This window comes from Pagrus major, chromosome 20 (genome assembly GCF_040436345.1).
Source record: "Pagrus major chromosome 20, Pma_NU_1.0".
Lineage (NCBI taxonomy): Eukaryota > Metazoa > Chordata > Actinopteri > Spariformes > Sparidae > Pagrus > Pagrus major.
Window position 1 is genome coordinate 1,682,956 of NC_133234.1, and position 19,831 is coordinate 1,702,786.

At 41.9% G+C, this 19,831-nt stretch overlaps 1 protein-coding gene across 3 annotated transcripts in view; it reads left to right on the plus strand.

Annotated features, from left to right (window-relative positions):
• dnah9 (dynein, axonemal, heavy chain 9) overlaps nucleotides 1-19,831 on the plus strand; it is a 174,669-nt gene that overhangs the window by 58,462 nt on the left and 96,376 nt on the right. For all 3 annotated transcript variants that reach the window (XM_073489481.1, XM_073489483.1, XM_073489484.1), the window contains 10 exons: nucleotides 4,278-4,488; nucleotides 4,586-4,713; nucleotides 5,078-5,186; nucleotides 6,030-6,177; nucleotides 6,696-6,870; nucleotides 7,728-7,901; nucleotides 9,914-10,121; nucleotides 13,572-13,737; nucleotides 14,430-14,532; nucleotides 18,877-19,116. In XM_073489481.1, coding sequence (XP_073345582.1) covers nucleotides 4,278-4,488; nucleotides 4,586-4,713; nucleotides 5,078-5,186; nucleotides 6,030-6,177; nucleotides 6,696-6,870; nucleotides 7,728-7,901; nucleotides 9,914-10,121; nucleotides 13,572-13,737; nucleotides 14,430-14,532; nucleotides 18,877-19,116 — 1,662 coding nt within the window. The remainder of the gene's footprint in view (nucleotides 1-4,277; nucleotides 4,489-4,585; nucleotides 4,714-5,077; nucleotides 5,187-6,029; nucleotides 6,178-6,695; nucleotides 6,871-7,727; nucleotides 7,902-9,913; nucleotides 10,122-13,571; nucleotides 13,738-14,429; nucleotides 14,533-18,876; nucleotides 19,117-19,831) is intronic.

Genomic DNA, 19,831 nt, shown 5'->3' on the forward strand with positions numbered 1-19,831 from the left:
CAACGCTATGCAATGCTCCTGCTACATTCGAAAGGTTGATGGAAAAGGTCCTTGTGGATATGCCCCCAGAGCGCTACCTCGTCTACCTGGATGATCTCCTTGTCCATGGGCAATGTTTTGACTCAACCTTTGAGAGCCTGGCAGAGGTACTGGAGCGGATAAGGTGCGCAGGCCTGAAGCTTCACCCGGGGAAGTGCAGCTTTCTGCGGCAGGAAGTCTCCTTCTTGGGGCACAGGATCAGTGGAGCTGGCATCATGACGGAAGCAGACAAGGTAGCAGCTGTTAGGGACTGGCCTACTCCCACCAACATCCACCAGCTGAGATCCTTCCTAGGACTGGCATCCTATTAAAGGCGCTTTGTGGCTGGCTTCTCCACTGTAGCTGCCCCCATGTTCAACTTACTGCACAAAGACACACCCTACGAGTGGGGACCACAACAGAACGCTGCCTTCCACGAGCTGAAACAGGCCTTATGTAGGGGCCCGGTGCTAGTTGCACCTAACACGGAGTTGCCGTTTATCACGGAGTTGCCGTTTATCCTGGACACTCTAGCAACTCAGGCCTTGGCGCAGTGCTATCACAGCTGACCCCCGACGGGGAACAGGTTGTTGCTTACCACAGTTCTACCCTGGATAAGTCGGAGAAGAACTATTGTGTCACTCGCAGGGAACTTTTGGCAGTGATCGATGCAGTGAACCATTTCAAGCACATTCTCCGCGGCCTCCCATTTACAATCCGCACTGATCATGCTGCTTTGAAATAGTTAATGTCCTTCAAAGAGCCGGAAGGACAAGTTGCTAGATGGATTGAACAGCTCCAAGCCTTTCAGTTTACCATACAGCACAGAGCCGGTGAGAGTCACACAAATGCAGACAGCCTCTCCTGTCAACCATGTGCCCCAGGCTGTCAACACTGCAACCGGGCTGAAGAACAGGAGTCAGCTAACCTACAGACAGGAGAGGTGATCTGTCGAGCCATATTACCCAATGATGTCAGGGGGTGGGGTGAGCTGCAATCTGAAGACTCTGACCTTAAAATGGTCATGGGGTGGCTGGAAGCAGATGGCCGGCCTCCCTGGGAAGATGTGGTGGCACAGTTGGCCACAGTCAGAGGTCTGTGGTCTCAATGGCCTCGGTTGGAGCTGCAGGAAGGAGTCCTAAAAAGGTGCTGGCGTGAGCCGGCCACTGGAGAACCACGCTGGCAGGTGGTCGTGCCAAAGGACCTCCAGGGCGAAGTGCTGGAGGCACATCATGGGTCCCCCGGAGTAGGTCACTTTGGGGTCACAAAGACCTTAAAGAGGCTGAGGCAGGCATTCTATTGGGGCCAGAGCAGGAGAGATGTTGAGGACTACTGCCACCGCTGCGATTCCTGTACAGCCCGTAAAGGGCCCCAAGGTCAGTCCCACGCACCTTTACAGCAGCACCGTGTTGGGGCATCAATGAATGGCAGTCGATGTGTTGGGCCCACTTCCCCGTACCAGCAGAGGGAGCCGGTATGTACTGGTTGCCACCGACTACTTTACAAAGTGGCCAGAGGCATACCCCCCTCCTGACCAAGAAGCAACAACCGTGGCAGAAGCCTTGGTGCAGGGAATGTTCTGTCGCTTCGGAACACCCTCAGAGCTCCACTCAGACCAAGGGCGGAACTTTGAATCACAAGTATTCGCTGCTATGTGTAGCCAGCTTGGTATCCGAAAGACAAGAACCACTCCACTCCACCCGCAAAGTGACGGGCTCGTGGAGTGATTCATGCGGACCTTAATCGCCCAATTAGCTCTCACCACTGCCCCAGATCAGGGTGACTGGGATCTGCAGTTGCCCCTTATCCTCATGGCGTGCTGCAGTGCGGTCCAAGAGTCCACTGGCTGTACTCCTGCATTGTTGATGTTGGGAAGGGAGCTTAGAATGCCGCCGGAGTTGGTCTACGGATGACCGCCCGATGCACCAGATGCCATGGCTGGCCCAGAGTATGCCAGACAGTTACAGGACCGCTTGGAAATAGCCCACAGGTTCGCCACACACCAGACGGGGGTCCGTCAGAAGTGATGTTATGACAGGCATGTCAAAAGGCAGGACTTCCAGGCTGGGGATCTCTCCTGGGTATATGGACCTAAGAGGGGAAAAAGGCCACTGCCCCTAGCTGGACAGCACCTGGGTTGGGCCCTGTTATGTGGTCGAGAGAGTTGGTGAAGTCGTGTACAGAGTCAAACTAGCTCCCAGAGGTGGCACAGTTGTACTGCACCGGGATAGGATGGCGCCATACTGGGGAAATCAGCACCCAGCCTTCCCTGTGACACCTTCCAGGGCACAAACCAGGTCGCCTCGCCGCAGGAGAACCCCACTGAGGCAGCGACAGGGTGTGCCTCAAGGAGAGGTGGTGACACCTTTTTGGAGCTGTGGTGCCAAGGAACACAGCTACAACAAGTGTAATGCTGCTGTTGGATCGTGACTTAAGGAGGTCACAGAGGGAACGGCGCCTTCCGGGTCACTTTCAAGACTTTGCTCTTCCTCGGGGATGAGGAATTGGGGGGGGGGGCAGTGTAGCGACCCTGCAGGAGTAATGGGATGGAATGAGGGGGAGTTCATGGGGGGAAGGAGTTGTCCCTAGTTCAGCTTGATAGGCCAGTTTGGGATTTGGGAGGGGTGAGAGAGGAAGAGGAAAAGCAGAGGAAAAAGGCAGGCAGTGCGGGGGAAAAGCCTGCGAAGAGAAGCTGCTACACTCCATAGTTAGATAGCCAGTTTTTCGGCTATCAGTTTTTGTTGTTTTGGGCACTCCTCCAACCCCGTTGTTAGCCTGTACAAAAGGGGAATAAAACCCGGTCCTCCGGTTAAAACTTCAGTCACAGTGTCCTCGTCATTCTGCTAGCTAGCCCGCATTGTTGAGCCACAAACGCTACAATACATTGTGTGCTACATAGAGTGGTGCTGGGTTGACCTATTTTTGTAGGCTAACCTGGAAGTTGTAAAGTTAGAATAGTTTGTAACTAAAGTGGGCCTGTAAAGATGGACTAATGAGTAGATGAGTCTCCGTGTTTGGCATGACTACGTTTAACATTCCCGACAACCTCTGTAGTCTCATTTAGAAACTTGTTAGCAACCGCCTTTTTTATGACATGTAAACACTTTTTATTTCAAATGTGGGGTTTTAACTGACATATTTTATTTTGTAGAACAAGATGTGAAAATCCCGAAAGCTTGTGTTAACCACAGACCTTATATCAGCCATTCAAATGAAACCCCATTCAAAAAACCCATTGACTTTGAGACAAGGGAATGAGAAGTGCAGAAATGCTAACTTATCTGCAGGTTTTAGGACTCAGACTGCAGACCTCAATCAGAATATCAATCAATCACCTTTAAATGCCACTGTTAATTAAACTTCACAAATAGAAAGCTAGATGTTTGTCCAAATATTTCTTATTTAATTTTCTTCCTGGAGCTGTTATCATCATCCACAGCTTCTTGTCATGTTTTTTCAGGCTGTGGGCAGCTCTTCCATCTCATATTGTTCTGTATTGAAGGGAAATGGTGAACAACAACAGCACATCCATAAACCAAGTGTTATTTAGTATGCACACTCACTTTTGAGTATACTTGATTTTGTCACTTTGTCCGTCAATCCAGAGAAACTAATGAGACAGTTATGTGATTGGCCATCTGCTCATTCAGACCAAGGCAACAGCCAGTCACATTACTGTGTCTGGCCTGTTCGTCTTGACTCTGAAAGGAGTTGCATTTAAATAAATACAACAAAATGGTCATTTTAAAAATAGTAACATTTTATAATTTAGAACTGAGGTTAAAATGGTTTTAGATTATTTCCTATGTTAATACTTATATTACTTATTAGACATTATACAACTACTGACTGCTCGTCCCCATGACAAGTTAACTGATCTTTGTGCATAAAGTAGGTGGAGTGGCCCTTTTTTAAGTGTGCGAACACAGAATAATGAGGGTGCAGATATCTGTCCTTCCAGAAGACCACTGCTGTCATTTATTGTAGTCTGTGAACAGTGTAATAAGCTGCTGCGCTGCACTGCAGTGCATCACACTACCCTGTCATTCTGCATCACTTTATATTCACCATAAAGCAGACCATTAGGACTGAGACACAGTAGACTGGGTGCTACAGTGCAGTGGCCCATGAAATGCTACATTATCTACCCTGCCACTGTAAAAGGGTCACTGTTTGTTATTATACCATGTCGTCAGTGTCCTTCATGTGCTGTAAACAGAACATAATATAAAATGTTTGGTTGTGTATCTGTGTGTAAGGTGGTGCAGCTGGAGGAGCTGCTGGCCGTGCGTCACTCCGTGTTTGTGATCGGGAACGCGGGCACTGGAAAGAGTCAGGTGATGAGGTCACTCCAGAGGACCTATCAGAACATGAAGCGCAGACCTGTGTGGGCGGACCTTAACCCAAAGGCTGTGACCAATGACGAGCTTTTTGGCATCATCAACCCGGCAACCAGAGAGTGGAAAGATGGTGATTATCATGTCGTGCAGAAACACTGATCAGTACAAAGTGTTAATGACCAATGTTAATGAGTCCAATGCCCAAAATGTGAACTGCTTCCCTACAGGCCTGTTCTCTAATATAATGCGTGAACTAGCCAACGTCACTCACAACGGACCGAAGTGGATTGTTTTGGATGGAGACATTGACCCAATGTGGATTGAGTCACTAAACACAGTCATGGATGACAACAAGGTGTGAGCATGTTGAATGGGTTTGTGTGTGTACGTGTGGACTGAGTCTTTTATTCAGTATGAAAATGACACATTTTCACTGTCTGTTCACTGTCAATCAACATTCAGATAATTCAGTAATGAAAAGGAAGACGTGGTTGACTCATCACTGACACGACAGAGTAGTAAACTATTTGTACTCTGTGGATGAGAGAATAAATGACTGTTGCAGTGTGTGCCTGTAATGTTGAGAACTGTGAAGAACTGATTAAAAGATGACATGATCCAGGCTAACAGTGTGTAAAAGGCACAAAAAACTCAAAACTCACTCTTTGTTAGTCATATCTATGTACACTGTGTGTAAATGTGCTGTCTGCTTCTGTTAGGTGCTGACTCTGGCCAGTAATGAGCGGATCCCTCTGAACCCCACCATGAGGCTGGTGTTTGAAATTAGCCACCTTCGCACTGCTACGCCAGCTACTGTATCAAGAGCAGGTAGTCATTGTTTTTCTGTCTTTGTCTCATTCTTTTGTTCACAATATTGTGGTTTTATCGGATTTATTTTAAAACAAACTTTTTCTGCAAGGCCGGGTTACCAACTGCTTTAGCAGCCACAGACCTACAGGGTCACTAAACTAAACTATGATGGTAAAAATGGTAAACATTATGTTATGTTCACATTATGAGTAACAAAGTTACAAAACTGCCAAGAGTTGCCATTGAAAGTTGAGGCCTGAAACGGTGACAAGTGTTAGGTGTCAGTTTCTAGCTTCATATCGCCAGCTTCCATTGAAATTGATTTGTATTGCCATCAACAGTCTGAACATCCCATTATGCCAAATGTCAGCATGTTAGCATTGTCACTGTGAGAATGTTAGCATTTTAAAGATATAGGGCCTACAGTTTTTCTTTTAGCTAAAGGCTAAGTACCGCCTCACAGAGCTGCTAGCAGGGCTGTATGCCTTATCTTGTTAAACATAATGAGGGGATTTGTGTGTCTGCCTACAAATTAATTCAGTTAATTATGTATAAGGCGAAATGACTCACTGGTATATGTTCCGAAAAGAAAAAGTTCTGTTTTAACAAATTGACTCGAACCAACTCATGCACAGAAACCCTGAGGCCAGGCTTGCTATCTGCGCAAAGACTGGATTGTATAGTCTGCTTTATGCATTATAAGTGGAGGTATCATGGCACATACACAGGCAGGAGGTGTGAGGGGGGCAAAAGGGGCCCAACAACAAATGTTTGCCCCGGGGACCTGTAACAGGTTAATCCAGCCATGTTTGCAGGTGCTGTAGTCACTACATGTGTTGCATTCATTGTTTTTCTTTCCAGGTATCCTGTACATAAACCCAGCAGACCTCGGTTGGAATCCTCCAGTGTCTAGCTGGATTGACAGGAGGGAGGTCCAATCAGAGAAAGCCAACCTGACCATACTGTTTGACAAGTACCTCCCCTCCTGCCTGGACACACTCAGATCGAGGTAAACACAGCTCGTCAGCAGCTCTGTGTCACTATATAATGACATTCTTACAGTCATGTCCAGTTGACACAGGATATTGGGGTGTGACATAACGTGGGGAGGGACTCTGCGAAAGTGGGCCTAAGCAAACGAGGGACTGACTCAGAAGAACTGGATGCCATCCTGCATTCTATTGTACAGCCTCCTCCAACACCTCCATCACCACTGCTATTGGAGCAGACGACAAAAACAGGAAGCAGAGGAGGGAGACAGAGAGGAGGAATAATTTATCCTCATTGCCAGGCCAAAGATCCAGAAAATGCACCACTGTACAGAACCATAATTCCTCATAGATATTCATAGATTCATTTGTCATCCGCTTTCTGGGAATAAACACAATTGATTTTTGTTTCATCAAAACAAGCTGTATTTTTTCTGTTAAATCTGTTAATTCAAAATTACATAAGGTGAAACCATAATTTAACAAGTTAATGAAAATGCTTGCATCTGCTGATATGTGTGTGTGTGTCTTTGCTCAGGTTTAAGAAGATCATCCCCATCCCTGAACAGAGCATGGTCCAGATGTTGTGCTTCTTGCTGGAGTGTCTGCTGACTCCAGAAAACACCCCGCCTGACTGTGCCAAGGAACTTTATGAGCTCTACTTTGTCTTTGCTGCTGTCTGGGCCTTTGGGGGAGGCATGTTCCAAGACCAGGTACTGCGTGGGCCTCTGGGCGTGTGAGGCGCTTACTAAGTGGTTGCATAAAGAGCAAAAAGAATGGGACATAACTGAAACAGCTGAATGATTTTTTTTTTTCTTTCCTCCTTATAACTCCTCCCTTAAAGACTTTTTTGCACTTGCATTATGGGTATTCCTCAGGCCCATTCAAGCATGATGGTTCTTATGCAACTCAACTCTGTGTCTCTATTTATGAAAAGTAATTTGAAAGTTATTTCCAGTTGAAGAAATGGCAGGTTTTTGAAAAAGGGAGAGATCTCCATCTGAAAATGAAGTGGACTCCATTCCCGCTCAACAACACACAGGCTGGCTGAATTTAAATCAGCAGAAGAGCCGTGGCGAGCAGTTGCTAAGCAATCCAGTTAGCGGCGTACAGTAAGCGCGTCCATCTAAGTTATGGGATAAAACTGCTCTCCCCTCGGTACAAATGTACTCCACTTTATTTTCCCATCACAGATGCATTTAAATGCTAAGTGGTTTTATTGACTGGAGAGTTGGGAGTGAATAGAGGAGCCAGGTACCAAGGGGTGGGGAGGCAGGGAGGAAGGCGAGGACCTGCCAGCCAGCAGGTGATGAGGCTACTTCACTGTCTGAATCAGACAGATGGAAAGATAGACCTGCCATCTCTCATTTTCTCCCCTTCAGCTGCTGTGGCTGTATCTCTATGTTGTCACCATTTATTTGTCCTATGGTTTGTATTCACACCAGAGTAAATCAAACGCACAGATCCATAGCTACTGTATGGGGAGAAAAAGAGGAGAGGAAGTCATTTTAGAGTATTGACCGCCCGCCTACCCTCTGTGTCTCTGCATGTGTGCTCTGTGTGAGTGTAGCTGGTCGACTACAGAGTGGAGTTCAGCAAGTGGTGGGTGGCCGAGTTCAAAGCCATCAAGTTCCCGTCCCAGGGCACTGTGTTTGATTACTACATCGACCCCGAGAGCAAGAAGTTTGAACCCTGGTCCAAGATGGTACCCAAGTTTGAGATGGATACAGACACACCACTGCAGGTAAAACAGGTTGATTTAAAGTTTTCAAGCTGCAAGCTACTTTTTGGTTAAATTACACAGATATAATCTACTGGACCTTTTCTTGAATTACATTACACACAATATTGATAAGAGTAACTTTAAAGCTGCACTGATCACTATTTTTACATTAGGTTCAAATTACTATGTACTGTATACAATACGTTGTCCTCGCAGTGACAAATCAAGAGAATTATCACCCCACTTGGCAATTCTCATCAACTATACAGAGCTATCTACATCACTCAGCTTTTTATTTTATTTTATTTTATTTTATTTTATTCAGTTTATATTTTTTTCTCAGGGATAGTGCATGGGATTAAATATTACTGTAAATGTGCCAGAATTAGCCAAGAGGCTAGTTTTCCTCTATAGTCTCTGGCCATACTTAAAGTTTGCTTTTGGATATGTTTTTTAAAAGTTGGCGGTCATTATGTGGTTAAAAACATCACTGCAAAATAATGCTACTGTTGCTCCGTGTCGGTTGGCTGGCATGTTAGCCATACAGTCTTTATGAGGTTATCATTTATCACAGGTGCGGTTCTTCACTTAATTTGAAGTTCTGCCACCATGTCACCAAAAAAATAAAAAAAAGATTAATGGAGCTTTAAGTCATGTATAGAGAGGCAAAGTCACATTTCTTCTGATGGACCACCATAGGACTTTATTTCAGAAAAAATGTGTATGGTAATGAATGGCAAGAGACAAATAATAATTTGTTGCTCTTACACATATATTTGTCAGTTAAAAGGATATGTTTTCATCTTGAGAGTCTTAGTTTGTCATAAAACCAATCAAGTGTAAGACTGTGAGAGTGTGTGATTAGAAAGACTACACACCCCAATATTGTCTTGTTTAACCCATAACTGAACCTTGGAAAGCCAGTACTGTGCTCACAAAACTGACTGCTTCTCCTTCCACATAAGAGCAGTTGTCAATATGTCCAGACTCATTTTTTAAAATACATTTTCTGTGCTGAGGTGACAGCTGCAGTATGTTGGTGATGTCCACAGAGTGGTTTAACATCAAACTAAATGGTATTTTACTGTCTATTTTTTTAAGTTATTTGTCTCTCCCATTGACTAGTGTACAATTATTTTTCAAAAAGAAGGTCCCATGGTGCAAACCGAAAGGGGCGGGACTTTACCTCTCTTTAGAGCCTGTCTAAGGACTAATTATAACGAACCAGTTCCAGTTCAGTATTGCTTTTTTTTCTCTTTCGGTCTTTATGTTTATTTGTTCTGAGGTAGTCTGTGATTATTTCATTCTTAATTTAGTCTCATTTCTAACCATCTTCTTACCTTGCCTGATGTTTTTATATCACATTCATCTATACTTTCTCATTGTATGTTTGTATTGTACTTTTATGTTCAGAACCCCAGGGAGACTAGAGAAACACCCATGTGCTTCTAATCCTTAAATAAACTAGACACCAGTTTATGTCAGTATTGTGTTAAATAAACTAATAAGTAAGAAGACAGAGCAGCACTAAATTGACATACAGAAGTCGGAGCTTATTTTGAAACAGTGTCCTCATTCATTAGTTTACTCACCAGAGAGCACTTACAAGTTTCTGTTTCAACTGCAAAAAGGACCACTCAGTACATATTTTGGTCACAATTCTTTGATAACCAAATTTAAGTGATCTTTATAGAGAATGTGTTTGTGCTCTGTACTGTTGGCTTCAAAAATCCAGGATCATTAATCAGCATCAAAATGTAAAACATTTCTTCTTCCAGCTTCCCAAAATGAGGCTTTACTGCTTTTCATTTTAAGATGAATATCTTTGAAAAGTCGCGGTCGGATCTTGGAACATTTTCTCGACATCACTAATTGCCCATTAGAAAAAATATTTTGACATGCTAATTGCTAATCAAAATAATCAATAGTTACAGCCCTATAACCCTTTAGTATATCTTTCAGTAAAAGGGATGAGATACTTCCACAGACACTGTTGTATGTATAAACACTGTATGTTTGTTTCCTATGTGCAGGCGTGTCTGGTCCACACTACAGAGACCATTCGAGTGCGTTACTTCATGGACCGCCTCCTGGAACACCGTCGGCCTGTCATGCTGGTCGGGAACGCTGGGACAGGAAAGTCTGTCCTGGTTGGGGACAAATTGGGATCACTGGACGCAGAGAAATATATGATTAAAAATGTCCCATTTAATTACTACACCACATCTGCTATGCTGCAAGGTAGGAACCATACGTCTGTAAGCAGAGATATCAGGCTCTATATGTTCACCATGTAAAATATTAAATATTTGCTTTGAATTGATATCAATGTTGAGTGCTGCCCATATTAGGCGACATGTAACCATGGCAACCATAGGGATGCTTTCTGCTCAGGCTGCAGTAATGCACTTCGATATAGAAACTATTAAACATGGCCAAGTCCTTTATTGTCTATACTGGAACACCACCTAGTTAAAGTCACTGTTTACAGTCTTGACAGTGATACTGTCCACTCCACACTGATACTCGGATCACAGCTCCAGTGATCAGGGCTGTACTTACTGTAAAGCAGCCTAATAAACAGGCACAATTTCTGAGAGCAGCTAATGGTTTTCACATTGATCACTAACAACCTTGAGTCTTCAAAAATAGGGAGGATTTCAAAAACTACAGTGGGGGTCTGGGGGGCCTCCACCAGACGAAATGAGTTTAAGAGACTTTGAAAGTCACCAGAGGCAGAAAACAAAGAATGAAAATAACAAAATATCAAGTAACCTGCAAAATAAATTTTATGTTAAATACTTAATTCGCCCTTCTAGCGTAAACTTGCGTGAATCTCTGGTATGAAATTATATTCTTTTTGCCCCTGCCCCTTAAAGAACCTGTGCACGCCACTGCCCTGAGCTTCAACCTCTCGATGGTGATTGACGTCTGTGTGAACTCTGTGATCACCAGAAAAATCAGTGGCAGATTTTACAAAATGTTTTTTTTTTCTTTTACATTTTACATAAGGAACAGGAATTCTTCTTTCCAGGATGTCTGAAATTTGTTTGAGTATTCTTCCTCCTCCCCGTATCTCTGTTCGTCTCTAACTCACCGCGGAGGACGAGGCGCAGCAGCACAGCAGACTACATGCTGTACAGATCCGGAAACAGGTTGTTAAAACTAAAAGGTTAAAAGGTGCCAAAATTTGGCAGAACTCTTGAGAAATACAGAAGAAACCAGGAGAGGGCAATCACAACAGGAATAACCCAGGAATATTGTGACGGTTAGCAAGTGAGATCGCAGGACTTTACCAGTTTAAGAGTTATTTCTGTAAATTGACTTAAAGTAACCTGTACAGCAGGATCAATCTCATCCTTGTTTTTTAGGGCCATTTGTCTGATGCCGTTTTTCTTGGATGTACCTGCTATTGTTGGAAGTTGACATTCTATCCATCCCAAAAAATCTTTAATTAGTTGACACTTTCTCCACTCGAGAGAATTGAATTTGAATGTCAGAGATATTGAAGGCAACTCAGTGGTCTGGAACCAGGCTGGCTGTAAAGCCCTCTCAGACACACTTAGATAAACATTACTTGACTTCAAATTAGCTAAAAGAAGTTATAAAACGGATGACTTTCAATTTAGTTTTTTGGCCATGGATAAATAAGAATAACTACAATAGTTAGGTATGGCCAATACAGATTTTTTCCAGCCAATGCAGATAATCGATAATTACCTGCTTCTAATGTCGGATACCAATAACAACTGATAATTTGACATTTATGTATTTTGAAAAGAAGTTCCTAAGCTGGAGTTTATGCAAACCTGATGGAAAGAGGCTGAGATGAAGTGAGCAAAGATCAGTGATTAAGTATTCCACAGCTCTAACAAGATTTGTTGTGTTGTCCTCATAACTTCTTATGAATGTACAAGTCTACTTTTACTCAGAAATACTTCAGTTACATTATAGTCTTAATCTGCACTATGACTCAAATTCACTGAAACATAAACAGTGCAATACTTAGATTAACATTGGCAACATATCACTACAACCCATTTACAGTTTGATATGACATGACCTGATTGAGTGTTGAGAAACATTTGAATAATGTTTCACAAACCATTAACTTTGCTCATTTAACCATACTTTACCTCAAAATATTTCACTTAAACCTTAAACTACTGTAGTGAGATACATATGTCAAGGAGCTTTAGTGACAAATGAGAACAATATTGTTGCATTGTTCACACGGAAGCTAGTAAAACATCAAATTTTGTCAAAACAACAAGGAAATTTTTAAAAGTCCTTCAAAATGTTTTGTGATCAGATAACCCACATTACTCACCTGGTTTGAAAAGCAGAGACAGGAGACTTAAGTTGTGTTCATTCAGCAGGCTGTTCTATGTCTAACGCTCACTTACTGTAGGTAGATACTCCCAAGTCTTTTCAATTAAGCCACTTCAGAAGTAACGCAAAGGCATTGTTAAAGTACATTCAGATGTAGCCTTTTTTCCACATATTAATCCATAAGATACCTTAACATGTTGTCTGACTGCAGCTCTGCAATTAAATATATAAATCTTCTCATCTCACTTTCAGAAATGGAGTATATAAGGGTACTTGTTAAACACCACTTTGATAGGGAAAAACCCTGATTTTTGCTGTCATCGCCAACTGTTTTTTTTATTAACCTATTCTCTCCTTTTTTCTTCTTAATATTATTTTTACTATTACTTCCACAGCCTCTATAGCTACAAAATTGGCCCTCTATTTATGGAAATATGCTTGGATATATAATTGTGATCACAGGAAATTATTAATCACAGACACTTGTGTGCATGTGTTTCAAGTCTTGGTGTGGTATGGACACTATTCAGATATCACACTGCATTATACATTCAATGATTGAGCCTCCATCTCTGAAAGATCATAATATGTATTTCCTGTCTGAGTCATGATCTATCCACATACAGCACACACACACAAACCAACTTTGAAGGTGCAAACAGCCACCGATTGTATCAGTGTGTTAATGCTGCTTTTCAAGTCCATGAAAGCATTTTGACTTCATGTGGGCTCTATATCTTGTCTAGTAACCGAAACCTTACCAATAAGTAGCTGATAGTATACATTTCCTAATATCAGGCTGAGAATTTGTTGATCTGATGTATTATCTGCATCACTTACAATAGCACTGATAATGTACTAGACTTGGTTGAGTTCACTATTTTCTATATTGGAACATCTCAGAATGCATGGTTGCCAGTTTCAGTGGCTCTAAAGCCGTTTTTGCTTGTGTACACTAACTACAAAGCAATGTCTGCTGTGACCACTCATAGACAGGCTGCGTCTACTGTCAGTGAGGTAAAACTACACAGTATTTCAAAGTTTTTAAAAAAGCAAATACAAGAAAGAAGAAAAAACAAACCAACTTTTATGGCGTAGACTTTTGTTTTCCTACATGTTTTCCGACACGATCATTTTATGACCCCATTGATTCATCTTGCGCCCCATTTTATGGGTCCTGACCCAGTTGAGACCACTGGCTTATGTACGCATCCAGTTAAATCAAATGTCTTCACACTGACCCATAACACTCCAACTCTAAACTACTTGATCAATATTGCTATTCAATTACACTTTTCTCATACTTCATTGGTTCTTTTTCTACATTTCTGCTCAACACTGCTGCTCTCTTCGACACAGCGGTGTTGGAAAAGCCCTTGGAGAAGAAAGCTGGGCGTAACTATGGACCTCCAGGCAGCAGAAGACTGATCTACTTCATAGACGACATGAATATGCCCGAGGTGGATGCGTATGGCACGGTGCAACCTCATACACTCATACGTCAACACATGGACTACAACCACTGGTAAGACTGTCATTTACATGCAGCTATGTAATGTATATGTATGAGCAAACACGAGTACATGCCTGTGCTGTTTAAAGTTGATGAGTGTGTCTTTCTAGGTGACTTCCAGAAAATATCACATCAGTAGTGGAACTGTCCCTCACTTTAATTGGTTCGATGATGGACAGCTTCAGAGAATTCCTTCATGTATTAACATAGAAAAGGATCATTCAGATAATAGAGTGCCAGCAGCTGATGGGTGTAATAATTCAAAGGAGCAGCCTTTTCTGCACAGAACATCTTCCTCTTAGTATTCAGACAGGTCCCCGCCTCACTATCAATATGCTACAACTTCTATGAGTGTCAAAAGTCAAATGTGAGCGCAGGGTTGTATGATTCCCCTTAAAAGGATTTTGTTGCTCATCTCTCTGACACAGTGAGGCCATTCTGAACATGGTTCCACTGCGTCAGACACAGGCTGACTGGCTTAGACACGGTCAGCCCATTAGAGATATGCCGGGAGGATTTCAGGTATGAAATTGAGAGGAAGGAGGACGCCGCCAAGCCACGCCAGCTTAAGTAGGAGCTGAGGCATCCATATCAGCAAACTCGTGTGTGTGAGCAGGGCGTGTGTGCATGCAAGGCTGTTAAATAATGATTTTATTTTCTGCATGCTTGTTTGTGTGTGTGCATGTGTGTGTTTGCACTCCCAGGTACGACCGTAATAAGCTGCTTCTGAAGGAAATACACAGTGTTCAATACGTGTCCTGCATGAACCCCACAGCTGGCAGCTTCACCATCAACCCACGACTGCAGGTGTACACACACACACACACACACACACACACACACACACACACACACACACACACACACACACACACACACACACACACACACACACACACACACACACACACACACACACACACACACACACACAGCATGTCCTCACAGCACATTGTGTTCCACTTGTTACGCAACACACTGCTGAGCTTACATGTGCACTGCTTCCTCTTGCACATGTTATCATGTTATCATCATCTTCTCTTTATATTTGCATCCTATTATTAAAGGGTTATTACACAAATTTTAGACATGGACGTGTGTTGGGGCGTACTACTGCATATGTGAAGAAAGTAGTATAAAGCCTTTTGTGGCTCCAGAGGAAGCTGTATGCAATCTCATAAATTGCCTCCAGTGATATCACTCAGTGGCTAAGTTGCATTGTGGTTAATGTAGGCTCCAGATTTTGAGAAGCAGTCCACTGGTCTAACTTTACACTCCTATAACACTGTTGGACTCATTCTGGACAGTTTAAAAACAAACGAATAGAATCATTACAGCAGAGCAAAACTTGGTGCTACCTTTACCCACAATGCAACTCAGCCACTGAGTGAAATCACGCGAGGCAATTTATCAGATGACATGCAGCTTCCTCAGGAGCCACAAAAGGCTTTATACTACTTGTTCACATATGCAGTAGAATTCCCCAACACCTGTAAACACACTTTAATGTGGAAAATTGGTGACGTTACCCTTTAAAGCAGATCCCATTATATGCTGCTTTATATTCAGTTGTAGTTTTAGAGCAAAACTTTGGATTGTTACATCGTTTGTCTCTATTTGTGTTTGTTTGTTCATTTGTCCTTTCATTCTGGTGTGGCCAATTATGCAGAGTCGATTGGATGTAGACGGAACTTTATCAAAAAGTAAATGACTACGTGTCTCAACATTATGTCTCAGACTTTTTCGAAATTACACTGGTTTCCCTGAGGGAGGTGGCACATTATTTACGTGTTCATTCTTTGTTAATGTATAATATCTCACAATCAGACTGAACTGATTTGATGTATCAAAACTTTAGAGAACAAGAAAAACACAGTGGTGAAAGTTGGATACCACAATAACTGTTACCCATGTACAAGTTAATGCACAGACAGAACGTCACGTTTTTTAGATGAATATGAACAACAACAACAACAACAAAATTAACATGTGTACAGCAATTGCATTCAAGTGCACCTAGTTAAATCAGTATTCTTAAAACATCTGAGTGTTTGATAATTTGCCTGTGATAAAGGTCTGCTTACAGGTTATTTGACCTGCTTCTTTGAAGGATAAGGCTGCTATTCATTTATTATTCTTCTCTACAAATCCCATTAAAACACAACTCCATTAGTTCCTTCTGAAGATAAGATAATCTTTTATTGATCCCCCTGAAGGTACATCTTCAAGTGTTACAGCAGCACAAAGACAGAAATAAGTTCACACTAGTAAAGAAATTTACAATACAAATATATACAAATAAAAATAAGAACAGAGTAGAGTAATTAAATGCAAACTTGAATTACAGGCAATAGCAGTACACAATCATGATAAAGTATAATATAATATCACAATTATATATATAATTCATACAATACACTTAATTTTAAGAATCAATTTCCTGAAACAGCTGGTCACTGTAGTTTTACTCAAAGTTAACAGGAGGAAATAGTGCATTTGGTGAAACATACATTAAATCAATCAGAATGTCATCTCCCATTCCCTGTAAAAGCTAGTCCTGCTGGCACTTAGCGTATTTAAACAGCGGTACTCGTCTTCGCTGATGGTCAGTTATGTGGGTCCTGGGCCAGTGGACCCTCTGCCCCACCGTTTCACATCATCAGTCTCATCAACAACTGTTTGACTGCATATGAGCAAATATACACCTATCTATATCATTCTGTTTATTAGTGGATGGGAGGTGGGTGGGTGAAAAACATCTTTCGATAAGTGTGTCTCTCAATTAAAAGAGATCCATCCAAGAGAGTGCATTTACGCACAAGGCACAGCAGCTTCATTTCACTGATCATTTTAATCTGTTGACAGGATCGCTCAGGATCTAGTGTTAATTAATGTTCTGTGTCCTTCTATTCATCCGGTCAAACACAAAGTTCGTACAATCATTGTGAAGAGTAAAGCAGCTGTCCTCCTGATAAATCCCGAGCTCCATCAGAGCTGTCTAAAAAGTTATTTATTTTAGGAACTAAAATTGTATTTCCTCTGCAGAGTTTCTTCTGTCCTGTCACCACAGAAATGTTTTAAATTACTGAAAGCAGCCTCTCTCATCATTAGAGCAGGAAGTATGCACGTTGGGAACACGCCTGTGTAGGCGCATCTTACCATCTGAATATTGTCCCCTTTAAATAGCAGGAAAATGCTGCACCATTAACTTTAGATCAAGTTTTAGTTTGGTCTATGGTGCAGTCACTTTTTGCTGTCTCAAGACAGCAATGCCCCATCAATGTGCCTGACCACACCTCATTTTAAGAGATGGGTGAAATTACTTTTGCTGTTTACACAACATGTGCACTGGGCATGAAAATGAGTGGGTGGGGCTCAATGAATACAGATATAAGCTGTAAAGGGCTGATGGGCTCCACCTACACCTCCCTCCCCAGCATTGTTAGACCAGTGGGAGGATGAAGAGGGAGGCATTAATAAATTAGACCTCGACCTGACTCTGTTATTGTGAAAGTTTTTTACCAATTGGCGCACACCTCTGACCACTGATCGCTCCGCTAACTAGTACAACTCACAGGCTAATGGTTAAATGCAGTTTCAATACGATGGACAGGGTTGGTTTGTCATCCCATATCACATTTACTTGATAAATCTATATATACTGTATATAAAGTTAAGGATGGGTCTTAAAAATATATTGTAACACTTTATAGGAAAAGAAAAGAGTGATATTAATATTAAAGCAATTGAATATGATTTTTTGATATATATTTCAACATTCACCTGGTTGAAGGAGTACACAGCGATGAAAACTGTACACAGGTGACAGTAAAAAAAATACACGAGACACGGTGCTGTGTCCGCTGTATGCCGTCTCCACTGGCGTGATCATCTGAGTCGTAAACAGACAAACGCGCGCGCGCACACACACGCACACACACAAATGTGACCCCAAAAGTATTAAGTTTAAATAAACATAAAATGTATGCAGATGTACTGAAGTATATAATATACACTGTTAAAACTGAGGACAAAATGAGACGTATACAAACAGTGCAGCAGTGCCAGTCTCTGTTAATTGCAGAGATCACCATGGCTGTTAAATGCTGTGAAAGCATCAGGAACAAAGGAAAGCTTAGATCTTGTTGTTCCTTTGTAATACCCTCCTCCATGGCTCGACTCAAACTGTCTTATTTAAAGAAAGTCAAAGTCATGCCTGCTCAGTACCAGAAGTCCAAACACTCTTTCACATTCACACACTCATACTGACCTGTAAAAAAGCTGAAGGACATGACCCGTTCTGAACTTACTAAACAGACACAAGAAAAACATTCATCGCTGCAGTCCTTTGTACTTAAGCACTGAGACTCTTTCAGTCAACATGTCCTTGTTTCTTTTTTTATTTTGAACTGAAGATATCCTTGCACCCCAGGATAAATGTTTTTATCTTTTTCTCTAAATACATTTGAGACTCAACATCAAGTTTAAAACAAACCTAACTAAGCTGTGTCTTTTTAAAAATGTTTGATTTGGCTCTGAGGACTGGCATTGACAAGTGTTCAAAACAGGTGATAAGTCCTTTATTTTTTAGGAGATGACAGCACAGATTTTGCTGAAACTTGTTTGCTACATTTTACCAATTTTTAAGAGTGTATGATGTTAAAATCAATTTTCCAATCAACAAACAGTTGAGTTTTGACAAATCAACAAGCAGATATGTGACTCAAGTGGTCCAAGTCTCAAGCAAGTGCCTAGCCTTTGGCAGCCATAAAGCAAATATAGCTCATCATAAACACAACAGCTTGGCAGGAGTCTTATACACTGTGCAGGTAGTAGATAATAAGAAATTGGAATAATATTATATTAATTATAAAGACTTGATGCTGGGACTGGGGGAGAGACAGCAGATATTCGCTGATCCAAGTTTGTCAAAACTTAGAGGACAACGTTTCCGAATGGAGAGTGATAGGTCAAACATGAAGACGGTCATATTTGAATTTGAAAGGCACACTTGACCGAGCGGCAGTCTCTCTTCACTAACTGCTGTAAACACCGACAAGGTGACCCTGCTTTTAGTCTGGAAGATAATTGACTGCATCATTAGTAGGGAGCCACATGCTTACCTTGTTTATGCTATTTCTCCCTCTGTAGCGGCATTTTTCTGTCTTCGCCCTGTCGTTTCCCGGAGCGGAGGCCTTGAGCACCATCTATACCTCCATCCTGGTTCAGCACGTGAGAGGAGATGGCTTCAACCGCGCCCTGCAGAAGAGCTGCCCCACCCTGGTCCAGTTAGCCCTGGCCCTACATCAACGCATCTCCTCCACCTTCCTCCCCACAGCAGTCAAGTTCCACTACATCTTCAACCTGCGAGATCTCTCCAACATATTCCAGGTGACACCTTGATAGAAAATACACAAGAAGGCTTTATCTACACAGACATTCTTTCAGAAGAATGACCTCAGGTTCATCTTTTCACAATTAAATGTCAGAAGTTAAATAAAAAAAGTTGTGCTTTTTCATATCACCTCCTTTTCCGTTTCAAATGAGGAGTTAGAATATTCGCCTCGATTCTCTGTTTTTATGGCTCTGCTTCCCACGTGGAAAGAGCCAGGCTTCTGTCACTAATTTCTCATCTAAATTATTATTGATTTAAGAGCTGGGTCTGAAAGCTAGAAATAAGTCTGAAATAAGTGTAACAGAAAATAGAATGGATTTGCACTTCCACGGGTGTTAGTGATGATTTAATGTATTTAAATGAATATAATATCAGAGCGCAGAGGCTGTCGGGGGAGAAGCTTTTGGGGCCATATTTCTGTCAAAATCCTCCACGGTTTCATGGAGGGCAGGCTCTCTCATTTAACACACTCCGTTGTATAATTAATGCTTTAAGCCACTCAGCTATAGGAACTTCATATTTCATAATTCCATCTTGGAGTTTAAAAAGGCAGAGTTTCTGCTAAACTATAAATACATTGGTGCCTGAATGTACTATTTTAGATACACCTTTTTAAAGTCGCACTAATCAATTTTTTTTTAATTATAAACCACTTTATACTACTTTAGATCAAGTAACTATATCTAATGTGAAAGGTGTTGTTGTAATAGG